Here is a 21,839-nt window from a genome sequence, read left to right as displayed (position 1 = left end):
TGGATTAGCGATCCAGTGCTGGTTATACACTGAGTAAATCAAAAAATCATAAGAATATAAGAAAGAGGAGCAGAAGCAGTCCATTTGGTCCCTCGAGCCTGCTCCGCCATTCAATAAGATTATGTCTGATCTGATTTTGGCCTCAACTCCACTTTCCTGCCCGCTTTCCATAACCCTTGACTTCCTTATCATTCAAAAATCTGTCCATCTCCACCTTAAATATATTGAAAGACCCAGCCTGCACCGCTCTCTGGGGTAGAGAATTGCAAAGATTCACGACCCTCTGAGAGAAGAAATTCCTCCTCATCTCCGTTTTAAATGGGCGACCCCTTATTCTGAAACCATGCACCCTAGTTCTAGATACCCCCGTGAGGGGAAACATCCTCTCTGCATCTACCTTGTCAAGCCCCCTCAGAATCTTTCAATAAGATCATCTCTCATTCTTCTCAACGCCAATAAGTATAGGCCCAACCTGCTCAACCTTTCTTTATAAGACAATCACTTCATCTCAGGAATCAACTGCCTCCAATGCAAGTATATCCCTCCTTAAGAGACCAAAACTGTACGCAGTACTCCAGGTATGGTCTCACCAATGCCCTGTACAGTTGTAGCAATACTTCACTACTTTTATACTCTATCCCCCTTGCAATAAAGGCCAACATTCCATTTTACTTCCTAATTGCTTGCTGTATCTGCATGCTAACTTTTTGTGTTTAATGTACAAGGACCCCCAGATCCCTTTGTACTGCAGCATTTTGTAGTTTCTCTCCATTTCAATAATAATTTGCTCATATTTTTCCTGCCAAAGTGGATAACCTCACATTTTCCCATATTATACTCCATCTGCCAAATTTTTGCCCACTCACTTAGCCTGTCTATATCCCTTTACAGATTTTTTGTGTCTTCTTCACAACTTGCTTTCCCACCTATCTTTGTATTAGCACGCACGGTCCCATCATCCGACTCATTAATATAGATTATAAATAGTTGAGGCCCCAGCACTGATCCCTGTGGCACCCCACTAGTTACAGTTTGCCAACCTAAAAATGACCCATTTATCCAAACTCTCTGTTTTCTGTTAGTTAGCCAATCCTCTATCCATGCTAATATATTACCACCAACTCCGTGAACTCTTTGACAGATGGAATATAATGTGGGTAAATGTGAGGTTATCCACTTTGGCAGAAACAATAGAAAAGCAAATTATAATTTAAATGGAGAAAAATTGCCAAGTGCGACAGTACAGAGAGATCTAGGTGTCCTTGTGCATGAAACACAAAAAGTGAGTATGCAGGTACAGCAAGTAATCAGGAAGACAAATGGAATGTTGGCCTTTATTGCAAGGAGGATAGAGTATAAAAGCAGAGAAGTCCTGCTACAACTGTACAAGGTATTGGTGAGGCCACATCTGGAGTACTGCATACAGTTTTGGTCTCCGTATTTAAGGAAGGATACACTTGCATTGGAGGCTGTTCAGAGAAGTTTCACTAGGTTGATTCCGGAGATGAGTGGATTGACTTATGGGGATAGGTTGAGTAGGTTGGGCCTATACACATTGAAGTTCAGAAGAATGAGAGGTGATCTTATTGAAACTTATGATAATGAGGGGGCTCGACAAGGTGGATGCAGAGAGGATATTTCCACTTAGGGGAAACTAAAACTAGGGGACATTGTCTCAGAATAAGGGTCCGCCCATTTAAAACTGAGATGAGGAGACAGGGTTGTAAATCTATGGAATTCTCTGCCCCAGAGAGCTGTGGAGACTGAGTCATTGAATATATTTAAGGCGGAGATAGACAGATTTTTGAGTGATAAGGTAGTAAAGCGGAGCGGGCAGGGAGCGAAAAGGGAAGTGGAGCTGAGTCCTTGTTATTCTTCAGCTGTTTTATGACTTTGCCTACCTCGTGCAACGTTGGAGTTTCACTGAGTTGGTGGCGGGTCGCATGCTGCGGGATGGAGTCGAGAACACTCGAGTCAAAGGCAGAGTCTCGATTGAGGAGATCTTCAAAGTGCTCCTTCCATTGAGCCCTGATAGCCTCAGTGTTCTTGGTGAGTGTTTCCCCGTTCTTGGCCAGGAGTGGGGTGGGGCCTTGGGAGTTTGGACCGTAGGTGGCCTTGACTGCAGTGAAGAATCCTTGCATATCGTGGCTGTCGGCCAGTTGTTGTATCTCCTGTGCTTTCTCCATCCACCACCTGTTCTTTAGGTCCCGGGTTTTTTGTTGGACCTGAGCCTTGAGCCATCTGTAATGTTGTTTTGCAGCTCCCGAATTGGGTTGTTGCTTGAGGCTCAGAAATGCTTTGCGCTTGCGATCTATCAGTTCTTCGATCTGATCATTTTCATCAAACCAATCCTGATGTTTTCTGGTTGAGTGACCAAGTGTCTCTTCACACACACTGGTTATAGAGGCCTGTAGAGCAGACCAAGCGCTGTGGGCATTCAGCATCTCAGGGTCATCAAGGCACGCCAGCTAGCTGTATAGGGGTCTCTAAGTGCCCCGGCATTAACTTTGTTGCGGAACTGCTTCTGCTGTCCCCTCTGCTTTGGGGCAATGTTAATGTTGATGATGGATCGGATTAGGCGGTCGTCCGTCCAGCAGTCGTCAGCTCCTGTCATGGCGCGGGTGATGCGCACATCCTTACGATCCCTGGCTCGGACAATGACATAGTCAAGCAGGTGCCAGTGTTTGGAGTGAGGGTGTTGCCACGATGCCTTATATTTGTCCCTCTGGTGGAACAGGGCATTGGTGATGAGGAGTTCATGTTCTAGACATTTTGTCAGGAGTAGGATACCACTGGAGTTGGCTTTCCCTACCCCCTCTCTGCCAATCACGCCTCCCCAGAGGGCTGTGTCTTTGCTGACCCTGGCATTAAAATCACCCAGGAGGATCAATTTGTCACCCATGGGGACGCAGGACAAGGATGTCTCGAGGTTGGAATAAAAGCCCTCTTTAGCCTCATCCGTTGCATCGAGTGTAGGGGCGTACGCACTGATGACTGTGGCGCATTGGTTCTCGGATAGGGTAATACGAAGAGTCATGAGGCGTTCGTTAACCCCACAGAGGGAGTCTTTGAGGCGGTCGACCAGCTCATTCTTGACAGCAAAGCCGCCTCCATGAAGGTGGCATTCTGCCTCTGGTTTCCCTTTCCAGAAGAAGGTGTAACCTCTACCATGTTCCTCCAACTGGCCTTCCCCTGCCCGCCGGGTCTCGCTTAGGGCGGTGATGTCAGTGTCAAAACGTCTGAGTTCCTGGGCAACTATGGCGGTGCAGCATTCTGGCCTGTTGCTGTTGGGATTGTCTATGAGGGTCCTGACGTTCCAGGTCCCGAACTTCATACTGACGGAGTGGAAGATGCCTGTGTGTGAGTTCTTTTAACGTGGGGTGGCCGCTGCACACCGGCAACCACACGGGCTTAGCTGAGCGAGGTCTTGGTCCAGTGGCAAGGGGGTCCAAGACAACTGGAGACCAGGCACAGCTCTATAAGCCTAATTGCCTACGGCAAAGTGTTGGCCACAAGCTCGGCGCCGAGTAGTGCCATTGATGGTAGATGGCCCGAGGCTTGGTTGGGGGACAGGCATTAGGAAGGTGACTTCCAAAGTTATTTTAAAAGTTAAAAGTTGATAAAGATTTTCAATTTGTTTAAAAAGTTTCTAAAAGTTGTTAAAAAGTCAAAGATGTAGATTAATAACAGATATGTAAAAGTATTTTGATTAAGAGACTAAAATGTAAGTTTTAAAAGTTCTCCCAAATTGTTTAATTAGTTTAAAAGTTGATTAAAAGATTAAAAATTAATTAAAAGTTGGTTAGGAGTATAAGACGTTGGGTTGAACGTCTGCACCGCCCCGGGCCCCGGGCCAAAAGGACTCTGCACCGGCGGAGCCCATCCCGGGCCGAAAGGACTCCACACCTGCTCATGCCTGTTCTTGTGGTCTCACACCAGCTCATCGTGCTGACAGATTCGGGCGACGTCGAACTGGCCGAAGGGACCTAGGCGGTGGCGTCCAACCCAACTTTAGCTACTCTCTTCCTTTTTAAAAACCTGTAGAAGCCCTTACTGTCTGTTTTTATATTTCTTGCTAGTTTACTCTCATAATCCATCTTCTCTCTCGTTATTATTTTTTGTAGACCATCACGTCCAGGGGACTTGTCCACCTTTCGACCCATTAGTTTGCCTAGTACTTTTTCTCTAGTGATAGTGATTGTTTTTATATTTCTTGCGAGTTTACTCTCATAATCTATCTTCTCTCTCGTTTTTATTTTTTTAGTCGCCCTTTACTGGTTTCTAAAAATATCCCAATCCTTTGTCGACCACTAATCTTTGCAACATTGTATGCCTTTGTTTTCAATTTGATACCATCCTTAACTTCCTTAGTTAGTCATGGATGGTTCATCCTTCTCTTAGAATCTTTCTTTCTCATTGGAATACATGTTTGCTGAGAGTTATGAAATATCTCCATAAATGTTTACCACTGCTTAGCTACCATGTTATCCTTTAATCTATTTTCCCAGTCCACTTTAGCCAACTTTGTCTTCATACCTTTGTAATTATCTTTATTTAAGTTCAGGACACTAGTTTCAGACCCAAGTTTCTCACCCTCAAACTAAATTTGAAATTCTAACGTGGTATGATCACTCTTCCTTGGAGGATCTTTTACTATGAGATCATTAATTAACCCCATCTCATTATCAGATCTATAATAGCCTGCTCCATGGTTGGCTCCACAACATATTGTTCTGAGAAACCATCCCGAATACACTCTATGAACTCGTTCTCAAGGCTACCTTTGCCAATTTTATTTGTCCAATCTATATGAAGATTAAAATCGCCCATGATTGTTGCAGTGCCTTTCTTACAAGCCTCCATTATTTCTTGGTTTATATTCTGTCCTGCAGTGTAGCTACTGTTCGGGGGCCTATAGAACACTCCCACCAGTGACTTCTTTCCCTTATTATTTCTTATCTCCACCCAAACTGATTCTACATCTTGACCATCCTGAGCCAATATCATTTCTCACTACTGCACTGATTCCATCTTTTATTAACAGAGCTACCCCACCTCCTTTTCCATCCTTCCAAAATGTCAAATACCCCAGTTTTTTCAGTTCCCAGCCTTGGTCACTTTGCAACCAGGTCTCTGTAATGGCTATCAGATCATTCCCATTTATTTCTATATGTGCCGTTAACTCATCTATCTTGTTACGCATGCTGTGTGCATTCAGATAAAGAGCTTTAATTTTGTCTTTTTTACTATTTTTCCCTCCATTTATTGAAGCAGGGTTTCAGAACCCTTACGTTTTTTTTAATTTAGTTGCATTACCCCTGTGCTGTAGAATTTTCTTCTGCTTCATGACTTATGTTTTTCAGGCTGTTGCTGCTGCACAATGTATAAGTTCTAAATTCCCCATTGGCCAACAAGTTAAATTACCACCACAGTTGTTCTCAGTAGTCAGGTCAATATTGTTATATTTTGTGCTGTGGCAGAGTTTCATTAACTTATCTTGCAATATATTTCAAATAAAATAAAGTGACCTCCTGAAAAATGCAAGGATAATCATTCCAATTATTATTTCAGTTAGAAAATCCTTTAGTTTATTTTACAAGATATAACTCCTTTAAGGTACATTGATGGAATAGTTGAAGCAAAGTTTATGGTAATGTTACAAATTTGTGTTCCTGGCAGGATGCTTTGCATCTCCGAATTTGGGGTGAATCCACACAATAATGTTCTGTTGGAAAATCATGCGGGTAGAAGCCCAAATTTCTGATATGTGCTCAGAAGGTGGGAATCTGTAAAATTTCCCCCTTTTAATCTACAGCTAAACTTGACTGTAAAGTAATTAATAATGGCACTCGATGCAAAACATGAATGTTCCATCCTCCAACGCTGACATCCCTCCCCTTGATCATCAACAGAAAAAAAGATGAAAAATGTATTTAGGTGATGGCTGTGACAATCTAAAGTTATGAACATATTTCTGAGTGTTGTTCACCTTTTCATTTGTATTTCAATTATTTTCTTATACTTCAGATGTCGCAAGCTTCCTCGTGCTTTGAAGAAGTGGCAAGCATTCCTGGATCTGAAGCAAACCATTGATGATTTCAGCGAGTGCTGCCCTCTCCTGGAGCACATGTCAAACAAAGCTATGATGTTACGGCACTGGAAGCGAATTGCAGAAACCACAGGACACAGCTTTGATGTGGAAAGTGAAACTTTCAAGCTGAGAAACATTATGGAAGCCTCTATACTGAAGTATAAAGAGGAAATTGAGGTATTTGTTGCATGCTAAAAAGTGGAATGTTTTTGTAAGATGCACAGGGGGCGAAATTGCCCCTTCCCTTAAGGCCTGTTACCGTCGGAAATCAGCGGCCATGCTGCGGAGTGCAATGGCCATCGATTTTTCATGGAATGCTCGCCATTTTGAAAATTCCACTACTGCGGTATCCCGGTGGTGACCCGCTCCCCCCCACTATTGCTCCGTTGCTGCCGATCTTGTCCTAAGTGCGTCATCAGAGCGTGCACCGCTGATGTTCCCCTCTCGATTGCGAAATTCCGCCAAGAAAATCTTGGCACTGTGCTGGGAGTGTGCTCAAAAACGCGGTGCAGCTGCCATTAAAGGGGAGGACCTACTGCCGCAGCCACCATCTTATTTTTTTTGTTGCCCGCCTGCCATGTTGGGCTGACAATTATGCCACCGGGTTTGGCCGGACTGCCAACATGCAGCCTGGCACCCCCTCTTGGGTGCCAGGCCGCTGGCCCAGCCGAAACCCTCACCGATGGCCCAGTGGACCTAACTTAAATAATGGTAGCGGCTCTCCCCTTTAAGTGAAGGGGAGAGATGTGGTGCCGCGCCAGTGCGATAATGTGAGCGCTACGCTGATGAATGACAGTAGAGGACAGTCCACCTGCCCCCAACTTCCACCCCTCTAGTGTGCGAACTTCTGCTCACCACCGCACTTGTGCCCCTATTAAAGCCAACAAGCGGAATTTCACTCAAGAGGCCACCACATGAACTGCGCCGGTAAAAACATCTGAAAGGGTAGGTGTGCCGCGTTTCCGACGGTGGGCAATTTCGCCCCCGCTGTCTTAAGGGCATGATTTGAATATTCAATTTTGCTGTTGGATACCATAATATTTTGTCTGCTGCAACTATAAACATCACTGATATTTCATCCAAGTTTACACACTGTTGAGATCTTCTGTTGGAGATATCTTTCAAGAGATTGGTATACAGAACTTTCAGTCATTATATTTTTGTGATTTAAAAAAAAAGGATTGGCAACATAAAGTTAATTAAAACCGGGGAAAACAAAATAAATAATTAACCATTTACTTGTTTAAAAAAAGGATAAACTATCTGGCACCAGTTAATCACAGCTCTAAAACCATCATATTCTTAATTTTGGATTGTGCTGTGACCCATAAAACCTAAAATTTAAAATTGCACACGTGTCAATATAGGACAATGCTCATGAATTACTTAGTTTGACCAATATCCAAATGAAATGTTTTTTTAACATGAAAATACAAGATCCATAAAAATATGAAGATTAAGAATTAAGTCCAATGTTTCTGATTTATTTTACTACATGGGCGCAAATAATAAATTTCACTGCTGCTTTGTACATATGTCTTTACAACAAAAGTTAATGTGCAGGTGGAATGGTGACTTGTGCATCAGGACATCATTGCTGTTATGTTATGGCTGGTGAATGGGGGTAGGGCAAATGGAGGCTTGACTTCTCCCACCACAGAATTACCAATTTCTGCTGCATTGCCGTGGGAAAATTGAAGCCAGACAGCTTGCTGCACAGAGATATTTGGAAGGGCATTTCCCAGGTGCTGTTGTATGCACACTTACAGTAGCATCATTGAAGTTCTTCGACTATGTAAACTATTTCTTCATCAGCCACAGATGGTTTGTGGTCTGGAGATGCATATTTAAAAAGTGAAAAATACTACCAGAAAAATATAATCGTTCATATTTGAATAAGCATTTTTGATTTCATGATGGATGCTTCAACCATTTGTGTATTGTCTGTACTTAAAATACCTCACATACAAACAAGATCTTCCAGTTGAATCTGTTTTGTTTGTTTATTACAGGATATTTGCATTAGTGCAGTGAAAGAGAAAGATATTGAGCAGAAATTGAAGCAGGTTATAGCAGAATGGGATAGCAAAACATTCACCTTTGCCAGCTTCAAAACACGTGGTGAGCTTCTGCTGAGAGGAGACAGTACATCAGAAATCATTGCCAGTATGGAGGACAGTTTGATGGTCTTGGGCTCACTGATGAGTAACAGGTTAGTAGTTGCATACATAGCTTATTCATAACATTTTCTCAAATTAGCTGGCCATTCAATTATAAAAACAGATTTTCATGGCTTTATTCAGGTTGTTTGCAAATCGTTACATAATATAGGTTAATCTTTCTCTATAAATATACATAATCTTTTCAAAATATTTATCATTAAATGGATGGTGTAGAAAAGGAATTGTACAAATGTAGTTCATTTTGGGTAAATTCCATTTAATTGTCTTGTACTTTTGTTTCATGGCAGGTACAATACTCCTTTCAAGGCACAGATTCAGAAATGGGTCCACAATCTATCTAACACGACTGATATTATTGAGAACTGGATGACTGTACAGAACTTGTGGATTTATTTGGAGGCAGTATTTGTAGGTGGAGACATTGCTAAGCAACTCCCAAAGGTATGGAAGTGGCCGGTGGAGTTTTGATTGTCTAAAATCCATCAGATTCCTTTGGTTGGGGATAATACCCAGGCTTCCTTTGTCGAGATGAAATTCCATCTTTGGAAGCTGCCAAAGTTCATGGCATATAAATTAGCCTATGGCAATGAAGATACTTGGTGGACAAAACTAGATTATTGATCTGATTTCTAAGGAATATATGTCCAGTAATATTGTGGCTGAGATGTGCCTTTTCCTTCCCGCTATGCTTGATGAGAAATTAATGTGGCTAGGATGCAATCTTGAACTAGCACTCTTTGGCACAGTGTAGTAGATCTCTACTATGCCCTGTTGTTGTGTGACCAGACCAGAATATTGGCTTCTAACATATTGGGGTAGGAATTCATAAGGGTGATATGGGTTGCACCTGTTTTTTGGGCGTAAAACGGCGTAAAGCATATGGCCCATCTACGCAGGTGTTGGTCCCACTGTTAAATTTGTGGGGCCCTTTTTGCATATGTCCTGGATGGGAGCCTAAAGCTAGCTTAAGGCCCTGTAAATATGTAAATTAGGGGCCTAACGCCTGCATAGGACCTGCCCTACTTAGGATTCTTCAAATTCCAGTGTCATCAATGACAGGCAGAAATAAAAGGAGTATAAAGTTCTGAAAATCACACTGAAGAAACAGGATAAGGTGAACTATAATGTCAAGCAGAGGAAGGCCAAGAGTTGCAAAGAAGGAAGATGAAGGAAGTATAGTGGAAAATATAAAAGACAGTTGCAAAGTGTATGTATATCAGGAGCAAGAGAAATATATCTAGGAACAGCAACAGTAAGACTATTGTGTTGGGATTAGGAAGTAAGCAGAATTACTAATCATTATTTTGCAATTGATTTTACCTTTGTAATTCTACTTTGACTAAAGGAAGCAAAACGTTTTTCAAACATTGACAAATCTTGGGTGAAGATCATGACTCGGTCTCATGAGACTCCAAATGTAGTGCAGTGCTGTGTGGGCGATGAAACCATGGGACAGCTTTTACCACATTTACTGGAACAGCTGGAAATCTGTCAGAAGTCTTTGACCGGGTAAGAGTTCAACCCGATGAGGTGTCATTAACTAAACTAATGTGCGCAGGTCTGTTTCAGTCAAACTGATTCAGACGGGCTTTAAAATTTTGAAATCTGACTCAGTTCTTTGAAATGTGCAGAAGACTTATTTAAGTTTATTTATTGTTTATAATCTTGTGAACTTAGTTTAATTTTTGAGTTCATAGTTTAGCCATTTTTTTCCAATATTACACCTGTAAAATTATTTTATTTAAAATTTAAACTGATTTTAAATATTAAATAATAGAAATACAATACACTGCAAAACATTTCTATTAGTTTTTTCTAGTTGAACTAAAATCTGTTAACTATTTAATTGTAATCCTCATATTGTGAGAAGCAGATATTAAATGTTATGGTTGACTTTGTCTTCCTGCCCTTGTCCTGCCTGCCCTTCTTCCCACCGTTTTATTATCCCCACAACTTAAAATTCTTTTTTGTTTTTCAAATCTTGTTAGGTCCTGCTGTTACACCCTGGATTTCATTTGAAAAGAGATGTGTTGTAAATAGTCACAAACATCCTGGTAACATATTGGAGTAGAAATTCGTCTGGGCGGTAGTGCAAAACAAGTGCTGTTACTTTGGCTGCCTGTTATACGGCCTGCCCAACATTCAGTTCCAGTAAAGTCATTGAAATGAATATTGGGACAAATTTCTACCCCTTTCCCACTTTACTCGATTTTACCTAAACTTTGTCAATTTTTAATAAGATTGGGCCTTTGTAAACATCCGATAATTTCACACTGGAATAACTACGATAACTTTGACCAAATTAGAACTCTCACAATGTAATAGAAGGAATCTCTGCGGAAATCCAAATAGAGGTGCAGCATCGAAAATCTGGAGTTCCGGAATGTTCCGGGCGCCGGACCGATCTATGGCAGGGTTGTCCGGAATCTGTAAAATGTTCCGGAATCCGGACCGGCCGACCCTGCCGAGATGCTGCCCAGCCTCGGGCCTCGCTGCCGCTCACCTTGCTCACCTTGCCCCACTCGCCACCACTGCCTTTACCTTGGGGCCTTGCCGCCGGCGCCCGAACACCTCCTCCGCGACAGGGCCTGCTGGCGCGAACACCTCCTCGGTGGTGGGGCCCACCTGAACACCTCTTCTTCGGCTGGGTCCGCCCGAACACCTCCTCCTCGGTGGTGGAGCCCACCTGAACACCTCTTCTTCGGCTGGGTCCGCCCGAACACCTCCTCTGCAACGGGGCCCGCCGAACACCTTCCTCTTCGGCTGGGCCCACCCGAACGTCTCCTCCTCGGGGGCGGGTCCCGCCCAAACAGCTCCTCTTCGGCGAGGCCACCCAAACACCTCCTCCTCGATGGCGGGGGCCACCCGAACTGCTCATCCACGGTGGGGCCCCACCCGACGACCTTATCGATGGGGCTGGCCGGCTCGAACAGCTCCTTGGCAGGACCCCCCCCACAACCCCGCCCTTTCTGACATTCCGAAATCCGGAAATACCTGAACCTGGGCTAGGGTGTTTCCGGATTTGTGACATCAGAAAGACGATCGAAAGTCCAGAAAATCCCGGAATCCGGAATGGCTTCGGTCCTGAGGGTTCTGGATTCTCGACGCTGCACCTGGACTGAAAAGTTTGAGGGACAGTCTTGAGTGGCTGAGTGTCACTTGTCCCTGTAAGAAGTGGGACGTGGACCCTCATTGTTTTCACTTTGCTTTTCTTGTTATATTACAGGTACCTTGAAAAGAAACGCCTGCTATTTCCTCGGTTCTTTTTTGTATCAGATCCAGCACTTCTCGAAATCCTTGGTCAGGCTTCAGATTCTCACACCATTCAGGCACACCTGCTGAACGTTTTTGATAACATCAAAACTGTCCGCTTCCATGACAGGGTAAGGTGAAGGACCAGGGAATGAAAATGAAATCTATTCATGCTTTTTATCATTCAGTGCAAAAATGTGAAGTTTAATTCCCCTTTTATTAGGAAAATAGAGGGCTGATTTTTCTGTTATTGCGCTTAGGCAGCGCAGAAAGAAAAATCAGGCAGGGAGGATAGCAGGTGCTTAATGGAGCCTGTCAAATTTCTGCCCATTCATTCAAATGAACCAAAAATTGAGCAGCCTCCATTATTCATGTGCAATTGGTGTCTCAGAGAATTAACTCTATGGCCAGAATTTTACCGGTGCTGACTGGATCGGTGGCGATTTGGCATTGAAATTTGATTTGATTGACAGCGGGTCGGGAACTGCTGTCAAATCACGCACACTTGCCTTTCCCAATGTTGGGTCTACCAGCGTTGAGCAGATGCGACCGGCAGCAGCGGAGGACTTAATTTAAACTATTATTGGCTTGTTGACAAGCCCTTAAGAGTGAATTTAACCTCAACTTTTGACAGATTGCCCACAGCTTCGTGGGAATGCATCTTCCGCCCATGGGATGGGAAGAGGAACTCCCTGCATGCACCATAAGCATATGGAGGGAGTTATGGGAAAGCCTGGGTCAGCCCTGTGCCTCTGAGCAGTCATTGTCAGTCTTTGCAGCACCTCAATGCTGTAGAACACTGACAGCACAACTGTCAAAATAAATTTGGACAGGGTCCATTTAAGGAAACTGGCTGATGACATGTCATCAAATTACGTCACCAGACCTGCTTCCTCTAATGGGCTGGCAAACGCACTGGGCGGGCTTAACAAGCCCCATCAAGGGAAATTCATTTCACAGAGTGGGTTGGAGCCAGCAGCAGGGTCGGGACCCGCACCGACATTGCCTGCCACGGACCTGCCAAGGTTAGCAAAATCTCAGCCTATATCTCTGCTGAGAAATGCGAAAACTTCCCTAGGACAGTAGCTAAGCTCCAGTGATCAACACAATTTTGATATTAATAATCTCTGAATCATTAGATTACTGGGCTGCTGAGAATTGTTACGTTGATTTGAAGTTAATACTGGGGTATGGTTATATAGCAACAAGGGGACATCACAGTTCTGAAAATCAACTTGTGTGTGTGTGTGTATATATATATTAACAGGTATATGACCGTATCTTGGCTATTTCTTCACGTGAGGGTGAAATCATTGAACTGGATAAGCCTGTTATGGCAGAAGGAAATGTAGAAGTCTGGCTAAATGCTTTACTAGTGGAATCTCAGAAATCACTCCATTTGGTCATTCGTTCTGCATCTATGAGCATTCAGGACATCACCTTTCAACTGGTTGAGTTTCTTAACTATTATCCAGCACAGGTATATTTCTGATTGAAAAGTTGCGATATGCTCTCAATTTATTTGCACAAGCTGCAATAATGATATTATACCAAGCACATTTCATTGTGAAGAACAACGTTTTGTTACAATTTCCCTTTTCCCATTCTGTAAAATCAGTCTTCGAAAAAAAACATAATCAGGAAGCAGTTTAGTTTATCTGTTGTTTGCTGCTCTTTCATAATCCTTTTCTTATGATAGAGTTAGAATTATTTTACGATAAATTCTTAATATACAGTTGCTTTATAAATCTGTAACAACAACTTCGTACTTGTTTAAACTAAGGAGCTGGCTGTGCTGGGGATTGAACCAATGATGGAATCAACCTTTTATGCATTAAAGGAGGATTTTACTCAAAATAAAAATTCTGATCACTATTCGCTGCTGTTGGAAGAGCATAATGGGTCATACTTATTTATTTAAATCATTAGCAGTAAACTTGCTGAAACATTGCATGTTTTGCTTGATTTTAGAATTTTACATCAAACACACCCTATCTGTTCAATATTAAATAGATTTTTTTAAACCATACTCCATTTCAGTTTGTATCGAACTTCATTTTTTTTCTTCTTAAAGGTTGGATTGCTTGGGATTCAAATGATTTGGACAAGAGATTCAGAGGAAGCATTAATCACTGCCAAGTATGACCGAAAAGTCATGCAAAAGACCAATCAATCATTCTTAGAATTGCTGAATACCCTAATCGACATGACAACAAAAGACCTGAGTGCCATAGACCGTGTGAAATATGAGACACTTATCACTATCCATGTGCACCAGCGAGATATCTTTGACGACCTGGTAAGAATTAAGATGAATAGCTTGCCCCTTTATTAAAGCAGAATAATGAAATGTTTGTCTGATGTAAGATTTTGAAAAGAAAGTTTGAAACCTAATGTATTCTTTGGTAAAACTTTGACAATGATGGAGGAATAATGTATAATGGCATCAATGATTATCCAGTATATTCTATTTTTTATTATTCTGTTTTAGAAAAAATATGTCGACCTAGACATTGGATTGCCCCCAAATGGGCACCGGGATCACGATACACGATCACCCCGTGCACATTAAAAGGAATGCAGGCAGCACGTGCTAATTATAATGATTGTAATATTCAGCCCAGTGCTTTGTGCAAAGCTGTGTTTGGGGGTTGTGCCTGGCATGGTTTAATAGCTGACAGTGTCTGCAAGCTGTGAGATGTGGGTGTGAGTCTTGCAACATTTCGTAGGAACATTAGGACAGCAAAGGCACGAAGGGAATGCACAAGGGTGATTAGTTCATGGGGCCGAAATTCAGCTCCCCAAAAAGGCCTCTTAACGCCAGAAAGCAGCGACCAGGCGGCAGAGTCGAGCAGCCTCCGACTTCCTAACCAATGGCCGCCGCCTGCAAAATTTAGCTTGGGGATTTTTCTGACGGTATCCATTTCCGCCCCGCAGCTGCTGGCCATCCTAAATGCGTCATCAAAGGGCGCACCGCCGACCTCCCGCACCTCCATTGCACCTCCCGCGAAATTTAGCTCCAAAAATCTTTAACCTGCTGCGCGGTGCCCCCTACAAGGGGAGGGTACACTGCCACAGCCATCATGTTTTTCTTTGTCGTCTGACTGCCAGGCCGGGCCAATAATTATGCCCCCACTGGCGGCCTGGGACCCCCTCTTGTGTGCCAGACCGCTGGCCCGGTCAAAACCCTCTCTGGTGGTCCAGTGGACCGAAGTTTCAAAATGCCGAAGGCTCTCCCCTTTAAGTGATGCACACGCGTCATGACGTCATCTCCGCCCCGCTGTTGACTGACAGCGACAGAGATTCCGTCCCGCCTCCACTTCCGCCCCTCTAGAGTACTTACCGCCCCACTTTCACCCCCATTATGATCAACTTCCAGACCGCTTCCAAAAAAAAGACAGAGCTGAATTTACCGAAAGAGGCAACCTCATCCGACGCGGCGGAAAAAACACTTCAGGAGCGGAATGGCTATCCGTTTTGGGCGGAGGTCAATTTCGGCCCCATGTGGTTTTGTAGTATTGGATGGATTGATGTATAAAGTTGGATTGGAAAGTTTGTTTTGTGATGGCTTTCAATTCAGCATTTTGGGCAAGGAGACACTGTAATGGTCCATAGCAGAGTGATAATAAGGTGTGGGACTATTCATGAATGTGGAATTAGAGTTGAATTCACTGAAACCACATTCGGATAAGTTGATCACGGACAGCCCGGACAGGAAGGCACTGCCTGAGTTGCCTCCTACCTTCTGTTTCCTCCTCCTTTTCCGCTCCCTCCTCCTCCTCTTCCTTTTGCTCCTCCTCATCATATCGCCTGGTGACAAGGGCTGTATCCTCAAGATGGCGAGGTTGTGGAGCAAGCAGCAGACCACGATGAATCTTGAGACGCATTCTGGTGAGTACTGCAGGGCTAGTCCAGAGCAGTCCAGGCAGAACCATTGCTTCAGCACCCCGATGGTCTGCTCTGTGATGTTTTGTGTGCCAGCCTGGCACTCTTTGTATGCATGCTGGCCTCGTGTGGTTGGGTTGCGGAGCAGAGTCATGAGCCAGGTGGTCAAAGGGATAGCCCTTTTCACCCAGCAGCCACCCTCTGGCTTGATGTGCTGGCTCAAAGACTGAGGGAACAGCGTACTGGTGCAGAATAAAATGCTCCTGACTGCTGCCGAAATACTAGGCATTCACCATCATGACATGCTCAGCGTGTTTGCACACCGACTGCACATTCAGCGACTGGAAACCTTTGTCGTCGCGGTACATCTCAGCATTTAGATGCAGTACCCACAAATCCACATGTGTGCAGTTGATGGCACCCTGCACCATGGGGAAGCCTGCTATCCTGGCAAAGCCTCATGCACACTCCACTGGTTCTCACTGTTCAGAGAGAAGTCAATGAATTCCCCTCTCCTGGCATAAAGAGCTTCTGTCACCTCTCTTATGTAGCAGTGGACAGCGAACTGGGAGATGTTAGAGATGTTCCAGCCTGGAAGGATCTTGATGCAAATAAATTCAGGGCGCTGGTCACCTTCACAGCCACTGGCACTGCTGTCCTTGCCCTGGAGTGAGGCTGCAGGTCTGTTTGCAAGAGGTGGTAGAGTTCTGTGAGCACCTCCTTCATAAAACTTGGATGCCTCACACACTGCTCCTGGCTCAGGTTGAGTTAGGAGAAGTGCTCTCGTAAGACCCTAGGTGGGTAAGGCCATCTGCTGAGAGCCCTTGACCTCCTCCTCTTCCCTTTGTGAACAGCTTGTCCTTTTCTTTTCTGCCTCTGCTTCATCTCCCTGTCATGCTGCAGATCAAGGGAGATGACAATTAGAGCACCCATAACTGGGAACAAGTGGTCTGACCAGAACACTTGAGGTCGGAAGCAAGGGCTTCTCCACTCCCTGTCACCTCACCAACTTTAAATAACTCGAGAAAGTTTCAAATACTTCCACAAACTTACACAGAGCCAGTAGAAATCAAAAACAAGTTACCTGGAAGTTGTTGCCAATCCCTTTAAATATCACTGTTGGGGGTGGGGGGTGTCCCTCATGCAGCTGAACTTTCGGCACAGTGTGCATTGGAGAGGGTGTGCAGTTGAGCGGCAACGTCAAAAATAGCAGGTCGTGCATCAAATTAGCATTGCACGCTGATTGATGTCACGATCTGTGCACTCTGCACTTCGCTGCCCTACCGCCCTTACCAGAGGTGTATGAGCATGGCACCAATGCTATTCTCAGCATAAAATAGCACCTTTCAAAATCAGGTGCTACGGAACTGAATTTTTTGCTCAGAATGTGGAAAGATGTATCTAGTTATCTTTATTTGGTTAACAAAAAAGACTGAACAAGGCTTTAAAAAATCTTAATAGGAGAAAATTTGGAGATAAATTAATGGTTATAACTTGTAATGTTCCTAGTCACAATTTCAAACCAAAAAAGACAGTATTTGATGGCATGTAAAACTTTCCTGTCTCTGTATTTTGACCATTACACCAATAGGATTATTCGGTGTTCTGAATGTCTAATTTTTTGCCATTGTAATTAATTTGGATAAAGACTATAAAAGACTTTGAGAGAGTATTATTTTCAGTATTAATACATCCTAATCTCCTACAGGTCAGTCCTATTGTCTCTGTGGAGAAGATTATAGGAGCAGGAGTAGGTTATTCAGCCCCTCGAGCCTGTTCTGCTATTCACTCAAATCAAGGCTGATCTGTACCTCAACTCCATTTACCTGCCTTTCATCCAAATCCCACGTACCCTTTCCTAGCAAAAATCTATTGCTCTCAGTCGTCAAAAATTTAAATTGGCCCAGCATACACAGCTTGTTGGGAGAGAGAGTTCCAGATTTTCACTAACCTCTGTGAAAAGGTATTAGGAAGACCAAAGCCATTGTTTTCGGACCCCGTCAAAAACTCCATTGCCATGCAGTGACTCCATCCCTCTCCCTGGCAACTGTCTGAGACTGAACCAGACTGTTCTCAACCTTGGTGTCATATTTGATTCCGAGATGAGTTTCTGACCTCATATCTGCGGCATAACTAAGACTGCCTATTTCCACGATCCGTGACATCACCCGACTTTGCCCCTGCCTCAGCTCATCTGCTGCTGAAATCCTCACCCATGCCTTTGTTACCTCTAGATTTGACTGTTCCAAAGTACGCCTGGCCACTTTCTACCCTCCATAAACCTGGGGTAAACCAAAACTCTGCTGCCTGTGTCCTAACTCGCACCAAGTCTCATTCACCCATCATCCCTGTACTCGTGATCTACATTGGCTCCCGGATAAGCAACATCTCGATTTTGAAATTCTGATCCTTGTTTTCAAATCTCTCCATGGCCTCGCCCCTCCCTATCTCTGCAATCTCTTCCAGACCCACAACTCACCGAGATGTCTGCGCTCCTCCAATTCTGGCCTTTTGAGCACACCCGCATTGGCAGCCGTGCCGTCAACTGCCTCGGCCCTAAGCTCCCCAGGGCTTAATAGTCTGCATCCCAGAGTACTTAAGAAAGTGGCTCTAGAAATAGTAGATGCATTGGTGGTCATTTTCCAACATTCCATGGACTCTGGATCAGTTCCTATGGATTGGAGGGTATCTAATGTAAGCACACTTTTTAAATAAGAAGGGAGAGAGAAAACAGGGAATTATAGACCGATTAGCCTGACGTCGGTGATGGGCAAAATGCTGGAATCAATTATTAAAGATGTAATAGCAGCGCATCTGGAAAGCAGTGACAGGATCGGTCCAAGTCGGCATGGATTTATGAAAGGAAAATCATGCTTGGAAAATCTTCTAGAGTTTTTTGAGGATGTAACTAGTAGAATGGTAAGGGAGAACCAGTGGATGTGGTGTATTTGGACTTTCAAAAGGCTTTTGACAAGGTCCCACAAAAGAGATTAGTGTGCAAAATTAAGGCACATGGTATTGGGGGTAATGTATTGACGTGGATAGAGAACTGGTTGGCAGACAGGAAGCAAAGAGTGGGAATAAACAGGTCCCTTTCAGAATGGCAGGCAGTGACTAGTGGGGTGCCGCAGGGTTCAGTGCTGGGACCCCAGCTATTTACAATATACATTAATGATTTAGACAAAGGAATTGAAGGTAATATCTCCATGTTTGCAGATCACACTAAGTTGGGTGGCAGTGTGAGCTGCGAGGAGGATGCTAAGAGGCTGCAGGGGGACTTGGACAGGTTAGGTGAATGGGCAAATGCATGGCAGATGCAGTATAATGTCGATAAATTGGTGGCAAAAACAGGAAGGCAGATTATTATCTGAATGGTGACAGATTAGTAAAAGGGGAGGTGCAAAGAGACCTGGGTGTCATGGTACATCAGTCATTGAAGGTAGGCATGCAGGTACAGCAGGCAGTAAAGAAAGCAAATGGCATGCTGGCCTTCATAGCAAGGGGATTTGAGTATAGGAGCAGGGAGGTCTTACTGCAGTTGTACAGGGCCTTGGTGAGACCACAGCTTGAGTATTGTGTGCAGTTTTGGTCTCCTAATCTGAGGAAGGACGTGCTTGCTATTGAGGGAGTGCAGCGAAGGTTCACCAGCATGATTCCCGGGATGGCAGGACTGACATATGAGGAAAAACTGGATCGGCTAGGCTTATACTCACTGGAATTTAGAAGAATGAGAGGGGATCTCATAGAAACTTATAAAATTCTGATGGGACTGGACAGGTTAGATGCGGGTAGAATGTTCCCGATGTTGGGGAAGTCCATAACTCGGGGTCGCAGTCTAAAGATAAGGGATAAGCCATATAGGACCGAGATGAGGAGAAACTTTTTCACCGAGAGTTGTGAACCTGTGGAATTCTCTGCTACAGAAAGTTGTTGAGTCCAGTTTGTTGGACATATTCAAAAGGGAGTTAGATGTGGCCCTTACGGCTAAAGGGATCAGGGGATATGGAGAGAAGGCTGGAGTGGGGTACTGAGGTTGCATGATCAACCATGATCATATTGAATGGTGGTGCAGGCTCGAAGGGCCGAATGGCCTGCTCCTGCACCTATTTTCTATGTTTCCATGAATTCCCTCCGTAAACTTCTCCGTCTTGCTTTCCTCTTTTAGGACACTCCTCAATACCTACCTCTTTGACCAAGCTTTTGGTAATTTGCCTTAATATCTCTTTGCATGGTTCGGTATCAAATTTTGCCTGATAACGCTTCTGTGAAACATCATGGGACATTGTACTATGTTAAAGGTGCTATATAAATACAAGTTGATGTTGTGGTATTTCCTCATTGTTCTTTCATGTTAAACTAGATGCAAAAAAGCAATTATTTTCTCTCTTCAATTTAAGAGGAAAAGATCTAGAGCTCAGTCTGTAAACTATGTTAAAACTTTGTTTTGCAGTGTCGCTTGCACATCAAAAGTCGTACAGATTTTGAATGGCTAAAACAATGCAGATTTTATTTCAATGAGGACTCAGACAGGATGCTCATCAACATTACAGATGTTGGATTCACCTATCAGAATGAGTTCCTGGGTTGCACAGACAGATTGGTTATAACACCCCTTACCGACAGGTGAGGCAATTGAAGAGCTTAGCACTCAAGTGTTTTTTAATGTATTTTTTATTTATTCATTCACTGGATGTGGGTGTCGCAGGCAAGGCCAGAATTTATTGCCCATCCCTAATTACCCTTGAGAAGGTGGTGGTGAGCCGCTTTCTTGAACCATTGCAGTCCATGTGGTGAAGGTACTTCCACAGTGATGTTAGGGAGGGAGTTCCAGGATTTTGACCCAGCGATGATGAAGGAATGGCGATATATTACCAAGTCAGGATGGTGTGTGATTTGGAAGAGAACAAGGAGGTGGTGGTGTTCCCATGCGCCTGCTGTCCTTGTTTTTCTAGGTAGTAGCGGTTGCGAGTTTAGGTGATGCTGTCGAAAAAACTTTGGCGAGTTGCTACCGTGCATCTTGTAGGTGGTACACACTGCAGCCATGTTGCGCTGATGGTGGATGGGGTGCTGAACAAGCAGGCTGATTTGTTCTGGATGGTGTCGAGCTTCTTGAGTGTTGTTGGAGACAAGTGGAGAGTATTCCATCACACTCCTGACTTGTGCCTTGTAGATGGTGGAAAGGCTTTGGAGAGTCAGGAGATGAGATACTTGCCGCAGAATAACCAGCCTCTGCCCTGCTTTTGTTGCCATAGTATTTATGTGGCTGTTCCAGTTAAGTTTCTGATCAAAGGTGACCCCCATAATGTCAATGGTAGTGCCATTGAATGTCAAGCGGAGGTAGTTAGAATCTCTCTTGTTGGAGATAGTCATTGCCTGTCACTTGTGTTGCCTGAATGTTACTTGCCACTTTTCGACCCAAGCCTGGATGTTTTCCAGGTCTTGCTGCATGTGGGCACGGTTGCTTCATTATCTGAGGAACTGTGAATGGAACTGAACACTGTGAAATCATTGGTGAACGTCCCCCCTTCTGACCTTATGATGAAGGGAGGATCATTGATGAGGCAGCTGAAGACGGTTGGACTTGGGACACTGCCCTGAGGACTTCAGTTTTACTGGGGCTCCTTGATGCCACACGCGGTCAAATGCTCTCTTGATATCAAGGGCAGTCATTCTCACCTCCCCTCTGGAATTCAGTGAGCAGGTCATTGGTGAGTAAATGCTGCTTGATAGCACTGTCGACAACACCTTCCATTACTTTGCTGATGTTTTAGAGTAGGCTGATGGGGCAGTAATTGGCCAGAATGGATTTATCCTGCTTCTTGTAGAAAGGACAAACATTTTCCTCTTTGTCAGGTAAATCTAAGTATTATAACTGCACTGGAGCAGATTGGCTAGAGATGCGGCTAATTCTGGAGCACAATTCTTCAGCAGAACAACTGAGATGTTGTCGGGACCCATAGCCTTTGCTATATCCAGTGCGCTCAGCCGTTTCTCATTATCACATGGAGTGAATCGAATTGGCTGAAGACTGGCATCTATAATGGTGTGAACCTCGGGAAGAGACCAAGATGCATCATCCATTTGGCACTTCTGGTTGAAGATGGTTGCGAATGGCAGCCTTCGGCTGGATTTTTGGGTAGTTTGCGACCGGGTTTTTGCCGCGTTTTGACCCTCTGCGGCGAAAACCCGGTCGCAAAGCTGGTCGGGATCCTAAGTTACCTGTTTGCGACCTGCGGGGAAAGCTGTGCCGGACGTGTAACGACTCGGATTGCGTTACCATCTGAGTTTCAGCACTCATCCGACCCGTACGCTGCGTCCCGAAGACCACCAGGTAAAACCTAGCGGTGCAGCCCTGCCAGCAGTGGTAAGTTGGAAAACCTGAAAAAAAGTAAGTTAAAGTTTTTATTTATTTATTTATTTATTTGCAG

General features: G+C 44.1%; 1 protein-coding gene across 1 annotated transcript in view; it reads left to right on the top strand.

The window, feature by feature from the left end:
- The window catches only part of dnah5 (dynein, axonemal, heavy chain 5), a 457,249-nt gene that overhangs the window by 175,494 nt on the left and 259,916 nt on the right, over positions 1 to 21,839 (top strand). Inside the window, 8 exon segments of the mRNA XM_070880791.1 lie at positions 6,028 to 6,268; positions 8,104 to 8,303; positions 8,562 to 8,715; positions 9,620 to 9,783; positions 11,501 to 11,657; positions 12,794 to 13,006; positions 13,601 to 13,825; positions 19,862 to 20,034. Coding sequence (XP_070736892.1) covers positions 6,028 to 6,268; positions 8,104 to 8,303; positions 8,562 to 8,715; positions 9,620 to 9,783; positions 11,501 to 11,657; positions 12,794 to 13,006; positions 13,601 to 13,825; positions 19,862 to 20,034 — 1,527 coding nt within the window.

The sequence above is a fragment of the Pristiophorus japonicus genome, chromosome 5, assembly GCF_044704955.1.
Source record: "Pristiophorus japonicus isolate sPriJap1 chromosome 5, sPriJap1.hap1, whole genome shotgun sequence".
Classification (NCBI taxonomy): Eukaryota; Metazoa; Chordata; class Chondrichthyes; family Pristiophoridae; genus Pristiophorus; species Pristiophorus japonicus.
Note: the sequence above shows the minus strand (reverse complement) of the source record. Positions and strands in the feature narration are given on the sequence as shown.